Source organism: Castor canadensis, chromosome 17, assembly GCF_047511655.1.
Source record: "Castor canadensis chromosome 17, mCasCan1.hap1v2, whole genome shotgun sequence".
NCBI classification, from domain to species: Eukaryota; Metazoa; Chordata; class Mammalia; order Rodentia; family Castoridae; genus Castor; species Castor canadensis.
Genome location: NC_133402.1, coordinates 59,265,490 through 59,283,725, shown reverse-complemented (window position 1 = coordinate 59,283,725; position 18,236 = coordinate 59,265,490). Strand labels below are relative to the sequence as shown.

The following is an 18,236-nucleotide window of genomic DNA, read 5'->3' as shown; positions in this document are numbered from 1 at the left end:
GAGTTGTATCTTACATAGGACAGTCTCCTTAAACCACAAGAGATTTCTTAAAAATACCACCTGGGACCACTCCAGCATATGAATAGGGTGTCTGCTCTTTTCTCTGTTGGGCGGGGCCTGAATCTCCTGCAGTGCTGTCCCCTTCTCTCCAGCCCCTTTTTCCTTCCAAGCAAGACTTCAGCCTGTGAGTTCATTCTGTCTTAATTTTTTATTATCATGTTATTTTGTACTGAAGATACATTGTAACACTTACCAAAGAGCTTACAATATATCACGGTTGAATTCACCCCTCCAACACTCTCCTTTATCCCTTCTCCCCCGTCTCAATTTTTATTTTCATAATCACATAGGATATTGTCCTATGTGTCCCACTGTGCTTTTCCTAAATAATTGAATGAAACCATAGTAACTTAATATCCATGTCCATCAACCCTGTAATTTCTTATTGTTTCTATTGGCTAAATTTTCTCCTGGTTAGATGCTTCAAGCCTAACTAGTAAGTTTTGACTGGATGCTACAAGTGTACATTACACTGTTGATGGCGAGTAATTTTTGTCCTCCTTTCAAGGGTCTCTACCAATACCAGATTTGCCAGTGCCTTGCTTTCAGAAGACTTCCCAGCTTCCAGAACGGTGAGAAATAAATTTCCATTATTTATAAGCATTTCAGTTTATAACAGCTTATTACAGCAGTCTAGAAGAATTAAGACCCAGATCTTAAACAATTCATTTAAAAATATAATAGTGGCTCAGATTTTATTATATGACATCCACTTGGGGATAAACAACTATAACAGTCTCCCAACACCTGCCATAACAAATGACTCCAAACTTGGTGGCTCAAAACCTCAGAAATGGATTATCTCAGGTTCTGGAGGGCTGAAATCAAGCTGCTGGCAGGACCACCCCCATGAAGGCCCTACAGGAAAAGTCTTCGTCACCTCTTCTAGCTTTGGTGGCTTCCAAAGATTCTTACTCCAAATAAGGTTACATTCTGCGGGTCCAGGTGGTGTATTACCTTTGGGTGAGGCACAATTCAACGAATCGCGTAATCTCACATAATGAGAAGCGTGTCATTTAGTACTGACTTCTTGAGTTGCATGTTACAAGCTGCCTAGAAACCATGACTGTGAAATCCAACTTCTCAGGAAGTGACCACTGTGGATTTCAGAGCCACTGGTTGGTTAAAGAATTCATCAAGACAGGAGAGTAGGATGCCATTAAAGAAAAAATGGTCACCTGTGTGCACAGATGACAAATATATGACCCCATGTGCATTTGTGAGACCACACATCAGACCACACCAATTTTATTTCGCAGTGTTTATTATGGTAAGAGTTACTGTTGGGAAACACTAGTGATTTTGGTCCATATTTTATTTTCCATTTAGCTTTAAAGTATTTTACATTATTTTAAAAATAAACTGTAATTTTTATGGTTGCACATAATTTGTTCTGACCATGGGAATATTAGTTTCCAATAACTACAAAATAAAAACACTGCAGACTAAATGTACTGATAAGTACATATTGAATGTATTTAATTACCACAGTAATTTGCAAAGTCCTGACCTCACTTCTTGAAATAAATTCGTGAACAAGAAGTCACTCAAGAGCCTCTGGGATCTCTCGATTGTCTACAATGAGTGTGTGAATGATCCCTTCTTTCCGTCTCCCGCTGCTGACAGCCTTAATGTAACAGTCGTGGTCCCCGACGCTGAAGTGTGTCTCAGTCCCGTCGTCTACAAACTCACCCTAGCACAGCAAAGGAAGAGGGCTCAGTGTCCAGCGCGTCTCCTGCTTCCAGCACTACCACCACCTGAAGTCCTGGGAGTCTGCTGAGATAACACGCTAGGTAAAACCAAATGTACGAGTGCTTTCTTGTGTCCGTTATGGACCGAAAGCCTCTTTCGATCCCTTGGTTCTGAAGAATCCAAGTGCACTTCATAGCCCTGTGTCTACACAGCGCAGGCTGTTTCCAAAATCAAAGGTGATGAGCATAAGAAGCTGTTCTTAGTTGCTCTCAATATACCCGGAACGGTTTATTGCATTACTTCACTGTAGCTTCACAACAGCCCTGCTAGAAGCGCTGTTACTATTCCCTCTCATAGAGGAGGACACTGAGGGACAGGGTAGTTAAAAACCCTGCTGAAGGCCTCTGTCTGTAAGGGACTAGAGTTCTTGACCACTCTGAGTATCTGATTCTTCAAGGTACAATAATACCTTATAACAACGTACAGCCACTTAAACCAGACGCTACTGACCTACTGAGCGCCGAAAACGTGACTAGGCCGAAGTGAGACACACTGCTTAAGTGTGAATTATACACAGGACTTGGAAGATGTAGTATGAAACAAAGAACGTGAAATAACTAATTACATCTTTTGTTGATACCATGTTAAATGATAATAGTTTTGATATGCCGATTTTAATCAAATATATTATTAAAAGTAATTCCCCTTGAATTTTTCTAGTGTGGCTATTCAAAAAGTTAAAATTACATCTAAGGCCCCTACTCGTGGCTCACTGTATTTCTACTGATCTAGAGTAAAAAGATAGGAGCAAGCAGCACAGAAAAGGAAGGAAGGAGAGGCTTAGAGAATAAAAATAAACTAAGCCAGAAAGTAAAGAAACCACCATCAGCCTTAAAACTTGGCTGTGAGCACCGTGAAGGCCAAAGCACACAGAGAAAGGCCCCGTAGTTACCATAATTCAACAAAGAAAGTGCAGCTTTCTTCTGCTCTGCGCAGTGCTGCCCATGGCTCTGAACCCAGCATGAGCTGCTCTCTAAGGCACAGTTCTGCCCCTTTTATACTGGGCCTTGAAAAAAAGCCTGTGGAGTGCAGGGCAAGGGGTGGACAACACAATCCAGTAAGTTGCTTCTTGGCAATTTGATAAGTATATAATTTTGGTCATAATGCTTTGTGGTAAAAATAAACACGAGAAAATAGGCAAGTGTGTTTGCTGCATGTGTGTACTGGTGGGCAGACTGCCAGGTCATGGAGCTGCCCTGCAGCTAGGGGGTAGTTACAATGAAAAGTGACTGGGCTAAAAAAAGCTGTTTTCCACACATTGTGGTTTCCTGTCAATTACTAAGGGATAAAGACACTGGGGATGATCACTGTTTTTTTTTATTTAAAACCACTTTTTTCTTTTTGCAGTGGTAGAGCTGGAGCCCGGGGCCTTCCATGTGCTAGGCAAGTGCTCTCCCTGTGCTACACGGCAGCTCTTAGAAGCACATTCTTTATACCACAGACAGCATCCTCCTTAACATCTGGCCTGCAGAATTCCTTGAGTGGGAGGGAATGTGATCCAAAAGTGCTGGTTCTCCATCCGAGAATTCCAGGGAAGGAAAGACAGGAAGGACCACGAGGCCAGGTTCTGGGCTCACATCAGTTCATGGTGTGCAGCTGTCACAAAGGTGCTGGCCACAGGAGGCTCTCCAAGCCTTGCATAACAGAAGCCTCTGTCAGCAGGCTTAAATTCAGAGAGGAGCTTAAGCACGGGGGGTGGGGGTGGGTGGGGGTGAATCTTGAGTGACCCAGGTAAACTTTCCCAGGATTAAGGAACAAAAAAGCATTCATCTTTGTAAACTTTGGATTTCTGACCCTGGCAACTCCAGAAACATCTAGCTATGAGACCAAGCTGGTTGTAGGTGTCAGCTGACCAAGTTCACCTCAGACCTCCTGTCCTCCAAGCCCCTGCCTCGCCATCCTGTGCCTATGGTAAGTACTTTTACAACAGCAAAACATGACCAGAGAAGACAGCCTGTGACCAACCTCAGGTCTAATGGTCCCACCTGGAGGACAGCGGACACCAGGGACAATGCTCCCTTAGGCGCGTGAACTCTGCACCAGACAAGAGACCCCCGCCTCCCAGGGAGCCTCCTCCGCTTCCTCTCCCCCAGGCACACCTGTGCTTGTTCTCTCCTGCTTGACATTCACTCCAGCTCTCAGCCTAAGCTGTGCAAGCACCCAACAGCGACAGCAAAAGCCGAGGCCACTGGAGCCTGGAGGGACCTCAGTGTGCCTGGCCTCCCCCTCCTTACTTGTCTTCTGGTGTTTGTGACAGTGCAAGCTCCTGTCAGCCTTTGTGTCCTTTGAAATTGTGTGCATCACTACTTCTTCAGAAACCTCACTTTCAGAAAAGCACATCCAAGCAGCCTCCTACTCCCAGCGTGCCCTGGGCCAGCAGCACCAGTAGCACTGAGGGAAATGTTTGCACTTTAACAAGATCTCAGGTGATTTCGAGACGCAGTGGTATAAATCATTATTTCACATGGATAACCACAGGAGGACACCAGCCCTGGGGAAGCCAAGACATCACACTTGCTAGGCAGGCACTCTGCTGTCTGTGCCACACCCCCAGTCCTAAGGTGGAGTGGGGGCTTCTTTAGAATAAGAACCTGGGCCAGGAGAGGCAGGGTGGAATGTGGGGTTGTTTCCAAACTCACTGCCCCATGAACTGTCTGGGAAAGATTTTCAGATCAGGAGGAATGTTAATTCAAGGCCATCTTGGCCTACATAACATGACCCTATCCAAAAAATATGACCCTGTCCAAAAAAAAAAAAAAAAGAGAAAAAAGAAAAAGGTTCCAGCCCTAAGAACTGCGGAGCATCGCAGTGATCACTTAAACACCATGCACACACGACACGAAACACATGACGCTGAGAAGAATCACAGGTCAACTTACTGCTGTCTCCATTTTCTTGCCATTGCACCACACATCCATTGTGTCTTTTTCTGTAAAAGTAACACAATTTAAAAGTTATAACTCTGGGACTTAAAGTCAGCTTTTTGTAACTATTGGTTTAGGAAAAGGCTGATACACTATATTTCTAAATTCCACTAACCTTCTAAACCTAACACTTGTCATAGTTTTGAAACTCCTAAAAGTTGAAGAAAGTTTTTGTTCATAGATGAAATCAAGATGAAGGAAAATAATCTTTTCAGAGGGTATCATGGTCCTAATACATTGGATGAAGTGTTATTAAAATAAATCCCTAGGGACAATCTTTAAAGGGGGTGCACACAAAAGGAATGTGAGAGGTCTCTCCTTATAGAATGTTCTTTAACGTCAGCGGCTCACTGACCCTGGAAGGTGGTGCTGGCACAAAGACGACCAAAACAAGCTGCTCTGGGGTTCAGACAGGGCAGACAGTATGTCAAGTTTAGAAACTTAGTCTTACTAGATAGATAGTACAATAGTCCATATTCATGTTTATAATGATCTCACTTTGGGAAAATTATTCAATCATAAGGAAAAAAGCAGTTTAGCTGGTAGATCATACAACAGGGGACACAGAACAAAAATGCAGCCACAATACTAATGCATCAGCTAACTTGCCACAACTCGCCTCAGGGAACGTAAGTCCCCAACACCCCTTGTGCACATTAGTGTCCTAGGAGTAGCAAGAGAGAAGACTGCATTCAAGCAGCCAGAAGAGGAGGAGAGAGGACTTGTGTTTGTGAGTTGCATGTGCACAAGGAGTCCAGGGCAAAGGTCTGCCTGGAGATGAAATCTGAGGCCATGGTCAGGGTTGACAAGGCAGGCCATCTGTGCCCAGGGCAGGTGCAAAGAGGCTTCTTTCCTCCACATCTCCAGATGGGCACCTCACTTAAGAGTAGAGACAAACTTATAAGACAGCTGAGTGAAACATGAAAAGGCAGAGGTGGCAGGAGGTACGGGCAGGAGTCACCCAAAGGCAGTCTGAGGGGGATGTACTCATGGGCACAGAAGCAGGGAAGCTCAGTTTATGCCCACACGAGTCTGAATGCACAGGGCTAAAAAGATAAACTACAATGGTAATGAAGCATTGTGTCAGGTGCTTACTGAGCAGGTGCATGCACTCAGGTGTTCTCTGATAGACTATTAATTAGCATGCCACTAGGGAGCACTGCTAATCCAAAAGCCACAAAGAAAAATGGACTAAATCTGACTACATAAAAAAGGAAAAAAAATTTGCAACTGAAAATAGCCATGCACACACATAAGCAAATTCATGTAACAAATGACAAACTGGGGAAAAAGTTGAAACAGCATCAACAAAAGGTTGTTTTGCTAATAAAAAAGACTCCTGGAAATCAAGGAAGAAAGAGAAGAACCACCCAAAGAAAATGGGAGGCAAGGATACAGACAGTCATCACCCAAAAAAGAAACAAAAGTAACAAACGCATGAACAGATGCTCAACCTCAATTCTAAAAAGGGCAAAACTAGAAACAACACTGACATACCACTTTTCACCCTCACAACACCAAGAAATGCAAGTTCAGCAACACGTATTGTTGGAGAACTTGCCAGAAGTAGTGCCCCGGTGGCAGAAGTCAGTGACCAAGAAATCTTACCTTTCACTTGTAGGAATTTGCACTAAAATAGGATGGGCACTAGGTTCTTAGAGGAACAGGTACCCATCAGTTGGGAATGAACTATTTACTATTGAAGTTTACTGTGCAGTTAGAAGGAATGGGAAAGTTCGTACTACCTAAAAAGACCTTTAGAATATACTAACTGGATAAAATGATTTTATAAATACAGTGGTAATAAATTATTTGTATTTGTTTGAATCTGAATAAAGAAATAGTAGAACACTACTAAAAGCGGTTATCTTTGGGAGGCTGTGACAGAAGGATCACCAGGGTCCAGCAGTTCAAGGGCAGCCTGGACAACACAGAGAGAGATAGGATACATGGGAACCCAGATGGAAGCAAAGCTTTTCAATGTATCTTTTTTTTTTTTTTGGCTTGCTGGAGAGATCAAAGCCATGACCTTGCGTGTGCTGGACAAGAAGTCTACACTGAGTTATGTCCTTTCTTCTCTTTCTTTCTTTTGTTGATTGACTGATGGATGTACTGGGCATTGAACCTAGGGCTTCACCAAGCACTCTAGCACTTGAGTTATATCCTCAGCCCAGCCCTTGTTTTTGTGAGACAGGGTTTCACTCCATATCAGGCTGGCCTTGAACTCACTGTGTAGGGCAGGTTGGCCTCAAACTCTCTGATCTTTCTGCCTCCACTTCTGGAGTGCTGGGATTACAGGTATGTGCCAGCATGCCTAGCTCTCAATGTATCTTCTTTTTAAAATACATTTTGATTTTCAAAATAATATGTGATGAAAGAACTTATCTATATGACAAAATGTCAACTCTGTTATGACTCAGGCATGGGCTGGATGCATCATGGGAGGGCCAGGAGCACGTTCAGCTGGGAGCCTCTCTTCTGCCTGCCTGAAGAGTCCCTCAGCCCTTGTGACCAACTGCTGGGATTCCACAGGTGAGTCCTGAGCAGCTGTGCCCTTTGAAGGCTTTCAGAGAAGTGAAAGTTTTCAGAACAGAAAGAAAATTTCCTCCTTCATAAGAAGCTGCTGCTTCTTACTTTCCTTTTGCTTCTTCATATTTCTCCCATAGTGTTCCCAGTGGAGCCAAGACCAGACCTAAGAATGCCAACCAACACTGTCTTCAGTCCCCTTAGATGCCTTGTCTCTTGGGATGGTGGAAAAGAATGTACTGGTCTTTGAGGTCAGGGTTCCAATTTTCGTGTTAACCAGCAGTATCCCTGGGCAAGACAGGAGGAAACAAACTATACTGCTGAGTGAAAGGAGTTAGTATGAAAGGCTTTATACCGTATGACTGTATTGCATTCTGGAAAAGGCAAAACATAGCGCCAGTGAAAAGACCAGGGAGGGGAAGCAGGGAAAGGATGAAAAAATAGAGCAGGAGGGATTTTCAGGCAGTAACCTGAAAACTGGCAAAACCTACAGAACTTTCATTTAAAGAAGGTATTTGCTAGCATACAGCTTAACTGTGTCCTCAGTGGCTGGTCCACTGGCTAGCATTGCGTAAGTAGTGGATTAATAAGATGATCAGCCTTAATTTAGTGATAGGAGAAGCAGGAAATACTAGGAGTAGACAGAAAGAATAGGTTATTATAAAAAATTTGCTGGGTGAGGGTGACTCATGCCTGTAATCCTGGCTACTCAGGAGTTCAAAACCAGCCTGGGCAAATAGTTCTTGAGACCCTATCTCGAAAATAACCAACACACAAAAAAGAGCTGGCAGAGTGGCTAAATGGTAAGAGTGCCTACCTAGCAAGCATGAAGCTCACCCCCAGTATAACCAAATAAGGAAAAAGAATCTACTTTATCTCAACTGTTACTATTTTGATGTAATGTAGCCTACATCTATTGCTCCCTAGAGAAAATTCTTCTTACTGATGAATCTTAAATTTATAACTGCTTTTAAAGACTTATTTATTTATTTTGGCAGTGCTGGGGGATGAACTCAGGGCCTTGCACTCATTTGGCAGGTGCTCTGCCATCTGAACCATGCTCAGCCCTTTTTGTCCTGGCTATTTTCTGAGACAGGGTCTTACTTTATGCCAAGGCCAGCATGGCCTGTAATAGTCCTATTTGTGTTTATTGGTACAGCCAAGCTCACACACCACAGTGCCTAGCCAGGTTGAGGTGGGGTCCTGTGAACTCACCCCTATTCCCACTGGCCTTGAACCTTGGATCCTCCTTATCTCCACCTCGCAGGTAGCAAGGATTACAGGCTTGAGCCACAGCACCTACTTTTGGTTTTTCGAGAGTGTCTCACTAAATACCCAGTGGATATTTAGTGAACTCTGGATCCTCTTGCCTCAGACTCTCAAATGTTGGGATTACAGGCATGTCCTATCATGCCCGACTAAAATTGTTTTCTCAAGCCAGGATCTCTGTATGTAAACCAGGCTGCCTGGCTTTTTCTCCCCACTCTGGTGGTGCTAGGGATTAAACCTAGGCCTGCATATACAGGCAAGTGTTCTACTACCATGTTACATCCCCAGCGTTTAATATGGATTTATGAAGAGAAATACCAAATAATAACAAATGTTACATTAATACTACTTTTCTTTAGCCTATGTTTATAATCCTCCAATCCATCCGGATCAAACCTGGCTCTAAAATACCCTCTGTACAACAGTGGGCTAAGTGAATGCCCATTCACAGAGAACGCACTAAAAACACAGCTGCACTTAAATCTCCTCTGCTATTCAAGGCTCCCAAGTCTGAATGGCCTCATAAAGTCAATCAATTCTTTAGATACATTGCTAACTTACCCAGCACAACTCTAACATCCTCACCATCCAAGTGCAGTACCCACGTGTTGGTAGTCCTCGATCTGCTTTCCATGTACTTCTTGAGGCTCTTCCCGTTGACTTCCAGAGTGTATTCATAAGCAAAACCACTGATAGCATCTATGTTTATGGTTGCCTTTGTGTCGGAGGCTCCAACGCAGAAGGTCTCTTTGCCCACTAATTTGAACATCCATTCTCTTCTTATCTTTTCCTAGGTAAGTAAATACAAAAGTTTAAACACTTAATGTTAGAATTATTGTAAAATTTCAAAAATACAGAAATACTGTAAAATTTCAAAGTAACCAATGACAACATCATCAAAATGTCTGTCTTCATGTTGTGAAGGTTTTAGAAAATAGTCATTCTAAGTTTAAATGTTAAATGTCATAGTCTTGGAATGCTTTAATTATTGTCAGTTTGTTTAGTACAACAAAATGCTGTAGGCCAAAACCATAAAGAAAACCACAGTCTGAAAAGTGCTCCCCACTTATGAATAAGCGAGAATAACAAACTCAAGCTTCTCTGTAAGCAAGTTTTACAAAGTAGCCCGTTTCCTACCTTCCCATCTACATATACTACTCGTTTGCCTGTTGTTGTCCCGTGCTCAAATTCAATCTTGTGAACTCCATCACTTAAAGCAACGTCCCAAACAGCTACAAGATCTAGCATCCTTTCCATGCTGTAAGGAGGGCTAAAGGAATAAAACAAAGTCATTATAATGGGCCCAAACAGCAACAGAATAACCAGATGAGGAACAGTAGACTTCTAAAGGCTCTACAATTACAGAATAACCAGTTAATCCTTCCAAGATGAGGAACACTAGATTTCTAAAGGCTCTACAATTACAGCATGCTAAAATGGTACTTCCTAAGAAATCCTACTCACAGCACACGTAACTGTTTCTGCCTCTTAGTTACTCTTCGCTCAAGAGACAACTATTGTGTAGGGGTATACAGCCTAGTAATTCCAAAGTCACCTTACTACTAATAGGATTTAGGATCTACCAGTTTATCCTGGACCATATTCTAGGTGAGGCTGTGGTTTAGGCAAGGAAAGGTCAGTGAAGTGTCTGCTCCTAACCGGCCCCCCACATGTTCAAAGCCCAGAATTTAATGAGGTTTCTTTCTTGGTTCTCATCACTTCAAAACAAGAATGCTCCAAACTCTTCACACTAAACTAATGACTAGAGATTTGCTACAACAGCAGCAGCCAAAGGGTTCTAATTTATTATACTAAAACTAGACATAAAAATAATACAAAGATGTTTGAAAACAGTAATTCTTGGCATTATAGGAAATCTCATTAAAAATAAAGGATTCAGGTTTGTCAAAATTTTTGGCACAATTTAAACATATTTTATGCTAACATTTTAAATATATAAGTCACCCTGTATGCTATGTGGATGACACACTGCATGTAGCAATATATAGTGCTTTGACACTGACAGACTACTGATCTGAGACATGGCAGCTGTGGTCCTTACATCCTCCTCTTTGTTCATTCTCATCTCCTCTGTATGCCTAAATCAGGAATGGTATGTGGACTTCGTTTCATTTTGAAGAGGTTGTCAAGAATTTGTGCTGAGAGGGATCTGGAGACTCACATCAAGGCTCCATGGAGAGGACGCCATGCTCAAGGTGGCCACCTCCAGCAGCCACTCCCTACCCTTCTCTAAATCATGAAAGGGAACATGCGTTCCGCAAGGCTTCAAAACGTGTCATTAACTGAGGAGACTGGGTACTCTTCTGAGTGATCGTGACAACCTGAAACTTTCAAAGGCCACAGTTTTATTACAGTGCAGGACATTTACCTTTCATCATCTTCAAAGATGGGACTGTCATCTCCAGATGCCATGGTTGGCAGAACAGTCTTTAATCCAATTAGCAGCCAGGAAAGAAAAAAGCAGAATTGCAGCAAAGAAAGACTGAGAGCAACAGAGAACATCTACAAAGCGTTTTTCTAACTTTGCAATCCAGTTCTGAAATTGCATGCAGCTTCTGATGAAACAGTTACACACAACTGAACTGCAATATTTAATTTTCAGAGAAAGAGATTTGATCATGCAAATCAACCAACCCTATTTTCTGTTACAGATCTATAATTTCTTAACAGTATCCTTTTTTTTTATAGTACTGGGGTTTGAACTCAGTGCCTCACAATTGGTAGGCAGGTGCTCACCACTTGAGCTACTCTGCCAGCCCTTAAAAGTATCATTTCTTAAGACTAGGGAATAAACGCTGGGTCATTTCAAATATTACATCACATTGGAGCTGCAAGCATCCTAGGAGATCCTTTGGGTCCCCTGCTTCTCAAAGTAAAGCACAGGGCCCTAAAGGTTTGCAGCAATGCTTCAGGGAGCACATAAACACCAGGCTGCTGCTTCTGGAAGTGTCAATGTAACCCTTACAGTGCATTTTAGAAGGCTCAAAGATGAAAGAAACAGTGAGTCTGCAGGACGCAGCAGGAGTGTGCTGGCTCCGTCTCAAGTCCAAACTGAATTTCCTCACTCACTTAAGCCCATGTCCTTTACTAATGTCACTAACTCAACAGTACCTGGGCTGCGGTGCTAGTTAGATTTCAAAAATACAGAAGTGCACATATTTTCACATGTATAGGGAACTGCCATGTGAGAAGACTGTGATTACCACCCCCCTCAATGTCATAAATTCAACTAATTTTTGCTTTCAACATCCACCCTAGTTTTAGCCCTGTCCTCAACAGGCAAAAGGTGCTCTTCCTGTAACTGCCCAAGGGTACAAACTCTCTTCACTAAAAATGGGAGGTGGAGCTTGCCCACTCTCTCTGCCTGGAAACAGAGGTCACAGATTATTAAAAACAACATTAAAGATCTTAGTTCCCCTAAAATAATCCAGTGGGCCACTGATAAGAATTTTAGAGTGAAAACCAAATCAATTCATAGCTAAAATAAATCCTTTTTAACAAGTACCATATAAATTTGTGAATTTTCCTGTCTTAAGATGTCCTAGGATATTTCCTATGAAAACGCAGAGTATCCTGTAACTGTAAAGACAGAAAGGAAACAAGAAGAATTCTACTGAGAGCAACAGAAGAAACCAGATAGCACACCATAAAGTTTGACAAGGCATTCTTTGCAAATCAGAGAGGACTTAGGGATGTCGCTCAAATTTTGCTTTACATCCTTCAGAGATTCTCAAAGGTCAGTAATGCAGCATTCAGATCTGAAAAGATTGCCCTATTTTCTGTTATAAGGAACTTCAAACATTACTAAGTCCAACTAAGACAAGACATGGGACCATTTTAATTATAATGCCTTTTCATATAGATGTATAAAAGACAACACAGAGAGTTGGAGTTGAAATTAGAGACCAAGATTACATTTTATTTTAAAACGTTTCTTCAAACTACCAACATTTCATATATTCAACATTTTTTCATGGACTACCTAAAAACTGGCAATTTTGTGGAGAGGGGTACTGATGTTTGAACTCGGGGATATCTAGGCAGGCATTGTAACACTTCAGTCATGCCCCCACCCCCTTTTTTGCTTTATTTTTTTGTTTTTGTTTTTAAGATAGCCTCTCATGTTTTAGCCTGGGTGACCTAAGCCATGATCCTGCTATCTATTGCCCATCTGGCTTATTTTGTTAAGATGGGGTCACCCTAACTTTTGTTCTCTTGTTGGCCTCAAACTACAATCCTCCCAGTCTCTGCTTCCAGAGCAGCTGGGATTACAGATGTGAGCCACCATGCCTGGAGCAATTTTTCACTCTTCACTAGTTGATAGCGTTCATCATAGTTAGGAGGAAAGTATATCTGATGGTCAGGGTAAGCACTGGAGCAACCTGGATTCTACTTGTCACTGTATGTATCAAAACTGATGGTCCTTCTTAATCACAAGTTTACTAATCAAAATACAGTTATATTTCTCTCTGTGCTGTTTACCTACGTGACTGAATAAGGAAAAGGTTGCCTTACTACAAAGTTAGTAGTATTTAAAATTTTGTCTATTATCCATTATTTTAAGCAAAAAAACTTAATCTTTTAAAAAATAATAACTGTAAACATTTTTGTAATTATTACTGGGAACCTTCATATCGTATTTGGCTTGTAAAAGGCCGCAAAGCATCAAATCTTGTACTGGTTTTAAAGGCAGAGATTAATTGAAAAAAGTGCTTTCTATGCAAGGATGAAAGCAAGCACTGTATTATAACAGAACTGGAAAACAATGAGACTGATCACCTTGCCTAGCCTCTCTCCTCCATTGTGAGGAAGTCAAAGTAACAAGCAAGACAGCCACCAAAACGCCACCCCCACTGCTGTTCCTGGCTCTTATCACCTGTCAGCTTTCTAACAAGGCTGTGTCAGACCCCAATAACACACTTTAAGTAAAGAAAATTCCCACTTGGTCCCATCTTAAAGAGCCCATCAACAAAGCTCGTGATGCTTAGGAAAAATGTCCCAAACCAATTTTGCTTCTGGGTTAATCTTGTGACCTCTGTCACCTTACATACTTAATTTCAATCTCAGCACCTTAAAATTTAATTGGAGTCCAGCCAGAAAGTACTCCTGGCTCAGAGCAGAATTTACTTTTTTTTTTTAATGCAGTACAGGGGTTTGAACTCAGGGCCTCACACTTGCTACCTTAAAAGCTATATGAGTCACTAGTAGACTGACATCTCTCTCTTTTCTCTTTTTAGCTATTTAGATCAGGGAAAACAATTTAAAATCAGTCATTAGTTAATTTCATGCACATAAAAACATGCTCACTGGAAAGTCTTTTAGGGAAACTTGAAATAAAATTGAGATTGAGATTTAGGTGAGAGGTAGGCCCAGCAATGTTTATTGCAGTATTATTTCAATATTGAAAATGTGGAAACAGCCCAAGTGTCTATAAGTGTAAGAATGGATAAACACAATGTAGTATATACACACAAAGGAATATTATACAGCCAAAAAAGGAAATAGAATTTTGATATATGGTGTAATGAGAACTTTGAAAACATCATGCTAAGTAAAACAGGCCAGAAGAGTGGAAAGTACTGTATGATTCCATGAAATGGCTACGGTAGGTAAATTCATGAACAGGAAGTAGATCAGCGGTTACCAGGGAATGGGAAAAGGAGGAAGGCAAGTGTTGCTTACTGATGGCAGTGATTGTATTTAGTGGTGAAGTTTTGGAAATAATGAAGAGGTTTGTACTAATGCCACTGGAACGGACACTTAAAACTGGTAAATTAATGTTACACATATATTTACAATAACTGAAAAAATAATGCACTATAAAAATTGTACACCGTAAATGGGTGAATTAGATTGTATGTGAGTTGTATCAGTAAAGTTGTTTAAAAAGAAAAAAAGACCTCGATGCTTGGGAGGCTGAGATCAGGAGGACTGCAGTTTGAGGCCAGTCCGGAGAGAATGTATCTCCAAAGCAAAATGGGCTGGCAGAGTGGCTCAAGCAGTAGAGTGCCTGCTTTGCAAGCATGAAGCCGAGTTCAAACCCCAGTTCCACCAAGAAACAAACAACAAACAACCCCAAACCTAGGTGCCCTGTTGGTAGTGTCTCTTGGAATATGATTTTGCCCTAACCAAGTGACCTTATCTATTCCTGTCCCAAATTTCTACTTATTTGAATGAGAAATAGCTGTCACACATAGACCTTTAAGTTGTGAACTCAATTTAATAAACACATATCATATTCCAAGATACCAGCAGTTATCCAGCACTTAAGTGCCGGGCCCTGAGCTGGGCACTAGCTCAGAGTAAGGAACTTGGAGGACCCCAGAATGATCTTAGTACAGTAATGGGAGGGTCCTTGTCAGGGGAACCAGCACAGGAGAGACCCACAGAGGAAGGGTCCTATCCTGCCCAAGGTGGAACGGCAGGCTTTGGTCTACAGGAACTTCAAAGAAAGGAATGGATTAGCTATCATTTTTAAAGTCTTCTACCTACACTGAATGTCCAAATTAAGGGATCCAACTGAGAAGTGGAAATGTTTTTATATTTTAACTTTTTGTCAGCAGTGGCATTTGACCTCAGGGCCTTACACTTACTGGGCAGGCACTCTACTACTTGAGCCACTCCACCAGCTGAAAAGTTTCCTTTGGGAGATTTTAAAACAAAAAGGATGAACAGACACATTCTGCTCACTTTCACTGATGATGACAGTGTTACACTTGGAACATTTCACAGGTCTTCAAAGAGAGCTTCTGGGGTATCTGTTGGCTCACATAGCAACATCAGCTTTGAAAACCCTTTCCTAGCAACCCCAACACCCATGTTTCAGGGCATGACTCAAACACTGAAATATTTCCACTAGTCACTGACCCCAGCATGAACTTTCCCTTAACTTAGGTTTAACCATACTGATTTGTCCAGGGATTTAAGTTAGCTTAAAAAGTACTGAGGTGCTCAGTTGCCTTTTCAGCAAAAGTTCCTGGGAAGGCCAGCCCTACAGGCAAGTCGATCCACTATCCAACAGCGTTGACACCTTGTGCCCAGCCCCCTGGCGTGGGGGGTGGGTTCCAGCAGTCTCACAAGCCCCAAATGCTACTTATTATAAGGACAAAAATAACTTTTCTTTCTAAGGGCCATTCTGCAGTGGATATCACAAAGCTTTATCGGGATTTATTTATTTTTTGGCAGTACTGGAATTTGAACTCAGGGCCTTGCACTTGGTAGGCGGGCACTCTACCACGGGAGCCGCCCCACCAGTCCTTTTTCATTTCAGCCATTTTTTGGATAGGTTCTCTCGTTTCTTTTTCTTCTTTGCCCAGGAGACCTGGGACCACCATCCTCCTACCTATGCCTCCCGCACGGCTGGGACAGCAGGTGCAGCCACCACACCTGACCTACTGAGATGGGGTCTTGCTAACTTTTTACCAGGGCTGCCTCCAACCACGATCTCCACCCGTAGCTGGGCTTTACAGGCACGAGCCACCGTGCCCGGCCAGAGGGATACATTTAAAACAAATAATCATGGCCAAAAAACCAGACCCAACAGGCCTTAGGGTTTTTTTTTTTTTTTTTCTAACAGCTAACAATTGAGAAAAACCACGGCACGGTGCACGCGCACGCCAGGCCGGGGATGGACGCGGCTGTCCAGGGCCGCAGAGAACCCGGGACACCCACGGGGCCACGCGCGGGACGCGGCGAGGCCCAGGTTCTGCAAAGATAGACCCCATCGCGCTCCCAGGGGAAACCGGGCCGGGGGCGGGGGGGCGAGGGCGACACCTGAATGCGACCGCGACACTCCCGTCTTGAACGGTGCGGGCCGAGGCCGCGGCGGGGCGCAGGGCCTGGCCGGGCACGGACGGACGTCCCGCGCCTCCGCCATCGCTCGCGGCCGGCGACCGTCGCCTGCCCTGTCCGGAAGCGCCCGGGACTCACCGGCGCCGCCCTCGCCTCGCCTCGCCTCGCCCGAGCGGCCCGCAGGGTGTCTCCGTCCGTCCGTCCGTCCGTCCGTCCGTCCGCGCAGACGCCCGGCGCCGTCGCCGCCCGGATATGGCGGCCGCCCGCCCACCCGCGGGGGCGCCCAGGGCCGCGCGCAGGGGCTTCCGGGCCGCGCGGGGCCGCCGCTCACCTGTGCGCGGAGGTGCGGGGACCGCGTCACCTCGTTGCCTGCGCTCGGAGCGCCAGTCCCCTGGGGCCCACCCGCCTCCCCGCCCCGCTGCTGCTGCTGCCATCCCAGGGGCCAGCCGCCCGCCCGCTGGGACACTGGGGATGAACCTGCTGCACAAAAACAGCCCCCGGGCGGCTCTGAAGACACGAGGAAGCCTGAATGTGGCATTGGCTCCCTAAAATCCGCTCTATGGAGCCCCGTTACTCTTTCTTTTCTTTTGTGAGGGGCTGGGGTTCGAACCCAGGGCCTGGTGCATGCTGGAAAAGCTCTCTGTCACTGAGCTGCATGCCCAGACTTTTCAAAGACCAAATCTCCTTTAGGTGATCTAGCCCCTGCCTGCTGGCCACCTTTCCATCTGTCCTTTATGCAAGTAGCTTATGACACCCCCCCCCCCACACACACACCCTTTTTCTGCAAATCTCTTTCCTCTGGCTGGACCCTCCTCCCTTAGTTTCCATTTCGTTGTGGAAATTGTTCTTTAAATAGCATTTCTTAAGGAAAGCTATTTTAGCCTGTAAGGCATGCAGCACCTGAAATTCTCTTTCCTAGTGTGCAATTGTTCATGTGAGTTTCGCTTAAGGCATAACTTCATAGCAAGACACAGCACCTCAGTGCACCTACCCTTCACTGTCTCCCAGTAATACCATCGTTTTCTGAATCCATCCAGGACTTAATGCATTCATTAGGTCAGAGCACTCAGGACCTAACTGTCTTTGATGACACCATTGCAGACACCCCCAGAGGTGTTCTTTGCCAATTCTCTAGGCAGCTCTCAATCCAGCCAAGTTGACAATGAAGACTAACTATCACACTGAAGGCAGGAGGTGGAGATATTTATGGGATGAAACATGGAAAAGGGAAGTTCGGAAACAGTTGGTGGTGTATGCCGGGTCAAACTTCAGCCCATACCATCATGATTTCAGAGGTATTATCTATAGTGCTAAAACTGGTGACTTTTAAAGTTAATTAAAAGCAGGTAACTAGGCGCAGGTGACATGGGTTAAGTGTAGAGAATTCATTGAGGTTTCTCTTGGTTTCATAAGGATACAGCCAGAAGGCACAGTCCTTGAAACAGAAAAACAAGCCCTCACCAGACCTGATCTTGCTTGTGCTTCAATTTTGTACTTCCCAGCCAGAATTGTAAGCAATCAATTTGTTGTTTATAAATGATCGAATTTAAGGTATTTTGTTATAGCAGCCTGAACACACTAAGAAACAGGGGACATCCAGTCCCCATTGTGTAATTTCTTTCTGCAGCTTGATGCTAATGCAAAGAAGGATTGTCAGGCTTTTGGGTTGGGAGGGTGGATGCAGTCTCTAGGTGCTAAGCAAGTGCAGTCTATGAGAGAAAGCAGAGTTCAGACATCACAGGGAAATAACTTTTTGATCTTCAAAGCCATAGGACTGAATTTTTAAGCAAATTATTACAAGCATTCTGGTTAGTGAGCACTGATTTGTTTGCTACTCTGTACTGAAAACTCTCTGAAGACAAAGACTTCATATTTATCTTTTCTTAGTTATTT

General features: G+C 43.6%; 1 protein-coding gene across 7 annotated transcripts; it reads right to left on the bottom strand.

Moving 5' to 3' along the window:
• Nucleotides 1–1,306: 1,306 nt before the first annotated feature.
• On the bottom strand, nt 1,307–16,776 carry Faim (Fas apoptotic inhibitory molecule). 7 transcript variants are annotated; one of them, XM_020172002.2, is made up of 6 exons: nt 16,482–16,582; nt 10,921–10,979; nt 9,669–9,801; nt 9,093–9,321; nt 4,692–4,741; nt 1,307–1,753 (listed from the first exon to the last, which is right to left on the bottom strand). In XM_020172002.2, the coding sequence occupies exons 2-6, from the start codon at nt 10,962–10,964 to the stop codon at nt 1,604–1,606; spliced, it is 606 nt and encodes a 201-aa protein (XP_020027591.1). In that variant the 5' UTR covers nt 10,965–10,979; nt 16,482–16,582; the 3' UTR covers nt 1,307–1,603. The 7 variants fall into 7 exon arrangements, with proteins under 7 accessions (XP_020027591.1, XP_073916232.1, XP_020027595.1 ...); XM_020172004.2 differs by lacking the exon at nt 16,482–16,582 and adding an exon at nt 16,675–16,691 and having other exon boundaries at nt 1,513–1,836; XM_074060130.1 differs by lacking the exon at nt 16,482–16,582 and adding an exon at nt 16,675–16,691 and having other exon boundaries at nt 1,513–1,833.
• Between the last annotated feature and the right edge of the window lie 1,460 nt (nt 16,777–18,236).